General features: G+C 40.2%; 1 protein-coding gene across 1 annotated transcript; it reads left to right on the forward strand.

Annotated features, from left to right (window-relative positions):
- The first annotated feature begins 4,242 nt into the window (after window positions 1-4,242).
- LOC117647751 lies at window positions 4,243-6,435 on the forward strand. The gene is made up of 3 exons (XM_034389648.1): window positions 4,243-4,503; window positions 6,010-6,270; window positions 6,359-6,435. The coding sequence occupies exons 1-3, from the start codon at window positions 4,243-4,245 to the stop codon at window positions 6,377-6,379; spliced, it is 543 nt and encodes a 180-aa protein (XP_034245539.1). The 3' UTR covers window positions 6,380-6,435.
- Window positions 6,436-7,884: the final 1,449 nt, after the last annotated feature.

Consider the following 7,884-nt stretch of genomic DNA (forward strand, 5'->3'; position numbering starts at 1 on the left):
ACGGATTGAGGTACTTTATGACTGATGTATGTAATGCCTTCTTAGATCCTTAACCATCTTAGGCCGGGAAGAAAATTTGTGTGCAACGTATTTTCAACCATTTGTTTGTCGGGCCAACAAAAAATATGTACCTGGTAATGTTTAAAATCGCCTGGAATCCTAGGACTAAGACCCCAAGTTATAACATTTCCCGCTCAACAAGGCCATAGCTTTTAGCTCGCTTCGCTCGCAACCGGAAGCCTCTTCTAAATTTCGGCTCCGTGGCAAGTGGGGAGAAGCAAGTGTGCCAGCCCTTCTTGACGAAAAAGTCTTCCCCATTGTAGGACACGGAAACAACGTTTCAGACAGTTAAGCATTTATAGCTTTTGGCTCGCTTCGCTCGCTGAAAGCTATCTAATTCTAAATTCTCGCTATCACTGTCAGAAAATTCCGAAGAAAAATGGGAAAATCATGGAGTTTTTCCGAAACTTCTGCATGGAGCTCTCCATAAATGCAAATTCTGAGCTTTCTCCGAAAAATTTCGGAATTTTGAACAAAAATGCATGCTTCACTATAACAAAAACACGAAAAAAAGGTTTGCAACGAGTTAAAATTTGAGGGAAAGGTGAACCCTACTGCTTGAGCTCAGTTTTCATAATATAAAGGGAAAGCTACAGGATATAAGTCAAGTGAGCTCGAATGAGATTGTTCCTTCTTTGACCATTTCAGACCAAAAAATGCTTCAGCGAAGTCCTCTTTAATATATGTACAAAAGACTTGCATTTTACCTCCCATCTGGACCCAAGGAATGCTCCGAAGAACATCTGTATAAGCCCTGATAAAATCCCTCCGAAAAAAGTGGAAAATGAATGGAGTCTCCATGTACGTGATTATAGTGTTTTTCTCCATAAAATTTCGGAGCTAATTTCTAACAGTGTATATGAGTCCAAACAAATGTAGAATAAAGTGAATCCTCTTCAAACTTTCTAACAACCCCTCAATTTTCTGTAACGTTGTTTTGAATTTAGCCCCCCTCCCCAAACCTCGTCCCTAAATTTTACCTATCGCACACAGGCTCCTTCCTTAAGGTAGGCAATACCTTTTGAATTGTCCAAAGCTGACAAGAGCGTTATCCATTGTCTCGATTTCTTTGCTTTACGAGTTCTTGGCAATTTTGTTCTACCACAATGCCGAGTTGCTCTTTATATCTGAAACGATTTGAGTGATGAGTCTGTGTATTTTATTGATATGAGTGGTCTTGATCTGTACAAGTATCCTTTGTAACCGTCGAGATTTGATAAGTACAAATTGAGAATAACTAATGTGCCAAAGAATGTCCCATCTCTTTCCTCTTTGTGTATATTCTCCCTGTTTAGTCAAGAGTTACAGAATGTAAAAGAGTGATGGAAATCAGTGGAAATGTTGTATATTAAAAAGTATGTTTGTGGATAATATGTGAAAAGTGTGCTCTGTGTACCATGATAAAGTGCTAATGTGTATTAGCAAAGAATTGGACACAATACATGATAGTTGTGAAATTATTGATCTATGTTGATAAAATATAAAGATTTAAAATGTGAAGGATTTTTGCTTTAAATGTTAAATGTCTAAAGACGTGCCTCTAAATATTCACCGACACAATAGCAAAAAGAGGTGAATAGCATGACACACCTGACACATAAAAAATACATGGAACATCATGGAAATTGGGAACAAACAAAATAAGTTGACTTCATCAGTTAAAAAAGTATTACTCATCTTCAGTGGTTTTTCTTTTTTTGGAGGGAGATGATTCATCAGTCTTGTTGTACTTGGCTGAAAAAAAGCAATTTGGTCCAGTGTTTTCTTATCAATACCTGAAAAATAGAGGAATATATCGTTAGTAACTGGTATGAATTATTGCAATTCATTTATACTGTGGGCGGGTAAGTTACCTCGACCATAAGGATGAATCTTTCCGACGAACGTTCTTTTCTCATCGTTGAGTATTGTGCCATAGTAGCACACAGCATCTTTCTTATCGGTTTTCCCAGCTGTGTTGATGCGTTCGATATCAGCATCTGTAGTGTCATCTCGTAACTTTTTGGGGAAGAATGTTGTTATAACCAATGACTCGTCGAGGAGATGGACTTTCAATCCCGACGTTGTTTTCCCGTAGAATTTGTTTTCCACTCTTCCTGCTTTTATTATCTCATACACTGGTAAAACTGAAGCGGAGTTGTATGCTTCATTCAAGCATACAACTACGCTTGAAGACTTTACGCTTGAAGTCAAGCGTAGAGAAGAAATTCCCCCATGCATTTAGACAGGCGGGAGAAAAGCGAAATGGAGAACTACGCTTAAAGAAAGGCGTTGAAGTACACTGGTAAAACTAAAGCGTAGTATTACCCAATGTTTTCAAGCGTAATCAGGTTACGCTCGAAATCGCTTGAAATCAAGCGTAACAGGCTCATCCGCCAAGATTCCCCCTATCTAAATGCATGGGGCAATTTCTGGTCTATGCTTGATTTGAAGCGTAACGTCTTCAAGCGTAACTTTATGCTTGACTCAAGCATAGAGTTACGCTTTAGTTTTACCAGTGTACGCTTTAGTTCTACCAGTGTAGAGTTGTCCTTTTTGTAAGTTGCCGAAACTGACTCTGAATTCTTGATCCATCTGTAAAAGTTGGAGAAAAATTTGGTTTTAAAAGTTGAAAAGAGAAAGTTGATGTGTTTAGTGAGAGTGGATGTATATGAAGGTTTTATAGGTTACGGTGAAGTGGAGGTTCCGTGGGCCTGATGTTATATGGCGAAATTTTTTTCGATTTGGTAGAAGGGAATGATAAAGAATATGTGAGATCGTATTTGTTGAAAATTTTGAAGTATTTCAATCGTTGCACTGTCAGAAAATTCCGAAGAAAAATTGAAAAATCATGGAGTTTTTCCGAAACTTCTGCATGGAGCTCTCCATAAATGCAAATTCTGGGCTTTCTCCGAAAAATTTCGGAATTTTGAACAAAAATGCATGCTTCACTATAACAAAAACACGAAAAAAGGTTTGCAACGAGTTAAAATTTGAGGGAAAGGTGAACCCTACTGCTTGAGCTCAGTTTTCATAGTATAAAGGGAAAGCTACAGGATATAAGTCAAGTGAGCTCGAATGAGATTGTCCCTTCTTTGACCATTTCAGACCAAAAAATGCTTCAGCGAAGTCCTCTTTAATATATGTGACAAAAGACTTGCATTTTACCTTCCATCTGGACCCAAGGAATGCTCCGAAGAACATCTGTATAAGCCCTGATAAAATCCCTAAAAAAAAAAAATGGAAAATGAATGGAGTCTCCATGTACGTGATTATAGGGTTTTTCTCCATAAAATTTCGGAGTTATTTTTTAACAGTGTGTAGTCTGATTGTTGGGTGCCGGTTTGAAATTGGGGTTATAAAACGTATTACGTTGGTGTGTTGTACATTGATAAGGAAGGTCGGAAATGAGTACTTACTAGGATGATTGGTAAATCCTGCGATTAACCATCACTTGCATAAAGAACCAATCACCCAATTTTAAGTCTCGAGTTGATGTTGATACAAGGTTAGAAAAATGGAACTTACCTGCTTCACTTGAAGTGCTGGGCATGCTGCTTCCCCCAGAACAGCCTTCCCCTGCACCCCCAGAAGCAGATGAGCTACCAGCTGAAAACTGAGCAAAACCATTTGATTAGAGAAGCGGCCCCTCTTTTGCTCCAGAAATAGATTAATAAAAGCTCATACCATGTTGAAGTTTTGCACGTAAGCTAATCAGAAACCACAATCACAAGCCACCGTCGATCATCGGTTACTTTTTGACTTTTGCCGCTTTCCAAAAGTGTTACCAACGTATATCGGATAAATCGTCACAGACAGCATAATTTTTCGACACCATAAAGTCAAAACGCCTCAGCGATATTACTAAAGGCTTTAGAAAACAGAAACATTTTCAACTTTTCCTTTTGTTCTGAAAACTTTCTTATCTTGAACGAAGAACTCGCTTTTTCGAAATTATAGGAATCTAATCTACTGGTAGGTTGGCAATTGAAGTCAAGCGAGGGCTTGATCTGTTTCCATGCTGTTTCCGTGAAAGTGGCAACAGTGTTTTGTACATTTTGACGCAGGTGAACAACAGGCGATTTGGGAAATCTTATTCAATTTGATTGATTCTTTAACGCTGTTGTTTTTAGTTTCCAGTCATTCAAACTCTAATAATTTGTTTGACCAACGGACTAAGTGGCCTGTGTTTTATTGCAGAGAATGGGAATATCAGCAGAGCAGCATCGTTTGAGAACTGGCCTTCACACCGGCGGGCAAAATAAAATTCGTAGTCGTGCAACCAATCATTATGGAAAGGACTATGGTACCAAAACTGGGAAGTTTTTATCATCAATGTTGCTCTGCCTACTTCTGCTGCTAATCTCTGGAGTGGAATCAAACCCTGGTCCTCAATACAACTGCAAGCTGATCTCTGCCATTACAACAACTGTTGTCACTTCCTTTAACGCTTTCTATTTCAATGTAGGGTAACGTGCCCGGTGATGGCCACTTCTAGCGCACAAATGCGCCTTTTGCCCGCTTACGAAGTTTCTCAATCGTCGTACCGTTTGGGCTATTTTCAGGAGCATAATAGAAGGATAGAGTAAAGGTTCTCGGTTCTAGGCCGACTCACCCAGGTGCGACTGACCCTAAGCATTTTCACCCATACGCTATTCACCCCCAAGTGTTTCACCCGGGTGTAATTGACCCACGTGTCATTGACCCAGAAAGCTGTTCACCCAGAATAATTATTTTTATTTCTCGATGTGTCCTTAACAAAGACCGATCTCCTTTAGGTCGCTCGAACGAAGACCGATCTCCATTTCGGCCGTTTCTGCATTCGCCGCTTCTTTATCTTCTGGTTCTCGCAACCGACATCCATTTCAAACAATAGTTTGCAGGTTTTGTTTCAAACATATAAGAGAATGATTATCTCACGACAAATAATTCGTCAGGCGTACAAACAGTCATTTATAATATGATATTTAGAGCTCCTGACGATTTCTTTCGTTACGAAATGTTTGTTCTGACCACAAATAGATAGTACGCCTAACAACTGTTTTAGCTATCCCAAAATCAACATACTTTTTTGCTGTCACAACAAATTCTTTTTTACGTGTCGCCATGGTGTCGCTCGCTGCTTGCACTGCATTGCCGAAAAGTGTGAGAAGTAATTTCGCGGGCAAGATGGTTTGATTGTTGTCTTGAGGAAATACCCCCCGCACCGCGACATCACCGATCGCGGTGGCTTTTGACAATACCCCTCTCTTTAAGCAGTACTCTTTTCCTCGCTCTCACATTGGGCTTGGGCGAATTATTTTGGCGTGGGTGTGATCGAGAAAGGGTTAATGGACCTCGGGTGAATTTTAGAGGGCGAATTGACCGTGGGTGTATTGACTTTGGGTCAGTTGGGTTTTGGATGAATAACGTCTGGGTGAGTGGGCCGGACCCCAAGGTTCTCCAGTTTGAAAAGGAGCAAAATTTAACTCTGCCTTTGCGAAAAGCGTAACCAAAATATCAGTCCAGTTTGCCCAGTGATGGCCACCCTTTGCTTAGTGATGGCCTGTGTCCTGCTCGGTGATAGCTACTTTAGGTTTTGAGAGAGGAGTAGTTCTGTGCTTCCGTTTTTCACAGTAATCAGGTGGAAATAAAGAAAAAATTCAAGTCTGAGAAAGACACGCTGTGATTTCTGATTTGATAGCTCTACAAAATGAACAAAACATGTCAAAGCAGCATTCGTTGCGCTGAGCCTGTGCGGCCGCCCACGACAGAAACGAGACGAAAGTTTTGCGGTGTTGTGATGCTAATAGGTGAGGGTACAAAACCCCAAAAGCTCTACAGTTTAACTTCTCCCGCGTGGATGAGAAGTGAGCGCAAAGTCTAAAGTGGCCATCACTGGGCACATTACCCTGAGTGAATGTTGTTTTTAGTTTCCAGTCATTCAAACTCTTATAATTATTTGGAGTAATGGACTAATTGGTCTTGCAGAGAATGGGAATTGCAGTAGAACAGCATCGTTTGAGAATTGGTCTTCATGCCGGAGGGCACAACAAACTTCCCAATAGCACAACCAATCATCAAGGAAGTCAACATGGTACCAAAATGGGGAATCTTTTACCATCAATACTGCTGTGCTTACTTCTGCTGCTTATCTCTGGGGTGGAATCAAACCCTGGTCCTGAATGTAACTACAAGCTCATCTCTGCTATAACAACTGTCGCTGCTTTCTTTACCGCTTTCTATTGCAATGTAAGTTAATGTTGTTTATAGTTTCCAGTTATGAAAACCCCTATAATTATTTGGAGTGTTGGACTAATTTGACTGTGTTTTATTGCAGAGAATGGGATTATCAGCATAACACTATAGTACCAAAGTCGGGAAGTTTTTACCATCAATATTGCTCTTTTCACTTATGCTGCCAATCTCTGGGGTGAAATCAAACCCTGGTCCTCCTGCGAGCTGATCTCTGCCATCTCAACTGATGCCGCTTTCTTTAAGGGGGCACACCAGTGAAAATCGTCAAATTTTTGCCTTCTTTTTTATTTTATCTTATTTTTATGCTATTCATTCCGAGTCGAATGCCGCAAACCCCACCCCAAAATTCCAATTACTTTGGCTTGTGCACAATTTTGAAGTTGCTAAAAAGGTTATTATTTTTGGATATTTTAGACCAATTGTGAACGTTCAGGTTTTTCACTTAAAGTTTAATTACAAAACCCTTGAACCACCCAAACGCAGTTAAAAAGAGGGTCATTTTGGCGCAAAACGAACTTAAATACTTCAAATGGCGCATTTATAATCCAAAAAAACACGTCAAATCTATGTTTCTACTAAAAGGGCTTTTTCTCAAAACACCTTTTTTGTACCTTTGTGCCACTCTCACGGGAGCAAAAATTGAGATAAATTAATGCGGTTTGCAGCAAAATGTTCGTTAAACTTGCGTCTATGGTCTGAACCTCGGAAATGATCATCCCATAAATAGGACGTGAGCTGCAGCCATGAAAGCGCAAAAAATTTGGTTAAAAAATTTGTTTCTATTTTTGCCTTTTGAAAAAACATATTCAAAATCATTCTTTTTGCATGCCCGTGGTTCAGACCATAGCCACATGTGTCCTGTTGAGAAATTTTCAAACCCCGTGCTCGAGGCTCAATCCAGAGAGGCGGAATCGTGGCAGGAGTGAGACGAGGTCGCAGAAAAATGAAGTGCACTGGCGCTCCGTCTTGCCATCGCTACCCCACCCTCCCATACTGATTTTTCTTTTCTTTGATATAATTTTGAGCCAAGAATAAAATATCAATCGAATACGTAGGTAACTTTTCTCAGAATGATCGTTTTTCAAAACCTCTACATTTTCACTGGTGTGCCCCCTTTTAAGACTTAAAGAGGTAACCGCCAATGTATATTTATAACTGTAATTTCATGAACATCCAAGCATATTCTCCAATAATGTTGTCTTGTCTTCTAAAGGAAAATTAGCGCTTGATTCTTGAGCTGAAGGAGTATGATGTTCAAAAGCAAAGATTGATCGAAGAAATAAGACAAATGAAAATGGTAAAGTCTTTTCTATTCCTTTTGGCAATGTGTACATACAACATGAAATTCTCTTCTCAATGACAATCCATATTTACCATTCTGTTTAAGGAAGTTGAACCCTTGAGTGAGGAGCTGGAGTCATCAGTAGTAAAGGTACCCCATTCAGACATGCGCCATTTTGGTCCCCCATTCAGACATCCCCCTCCCCCTTCCCCTGAGCCGCCATCTTGGGCGGGCCTAACCCAACCTAGCCGCCATCTTGGGCGGGCCTAACTCAACCTAAGCCGCCATCTTGGGCGGGCCTAACCTAAGTCAACCTAAGCAGGTCT

This window comes from Thrips palmi, unplaced genomic scaffold (assembly GCF_012932325.1).
Source record: "Thrips palmi isolate BJ-2018 unplaced genomic scaffold, TpBJ-2018v1 HiC_scaffold_2, whole genome shotgun sequence".
Classification (NCBI taxonomy): domain Eukaryota; kingdom Metazoa; phylum Arthropoda; class Insecta; order Thysanoptera; family Thripidae; genus Thrips; species Thrips palmi.

What these genes read in the sequence shown, in the direction of transcription:
- LOC117647751 (XM_034389648.1), top strand. Translation starts at nt 4,243, where the DNA reads ATGGGAATATCAGCAGAGCAGCATCGTTTGAGAACTGGCCTTCACACC. An exon ending in TTAACGCTTTCTATTTCAAT is followed by an intron (nt 4,504 to 6,009) that starts GTAGGGTAACGT and finishes TTGGTCTTGCAG; the next exon opens with AGAATGGGAATTGCAGTAGA. An exon ending in TTACCGCTTTCTATTGCAAT is followed by an intron (nt 6,271 to 6,358) that starts GTAAGTTAATGT and finishes GTTTTATTGCAG; the next exon opens with AGAATGGGATTATCAGCATA.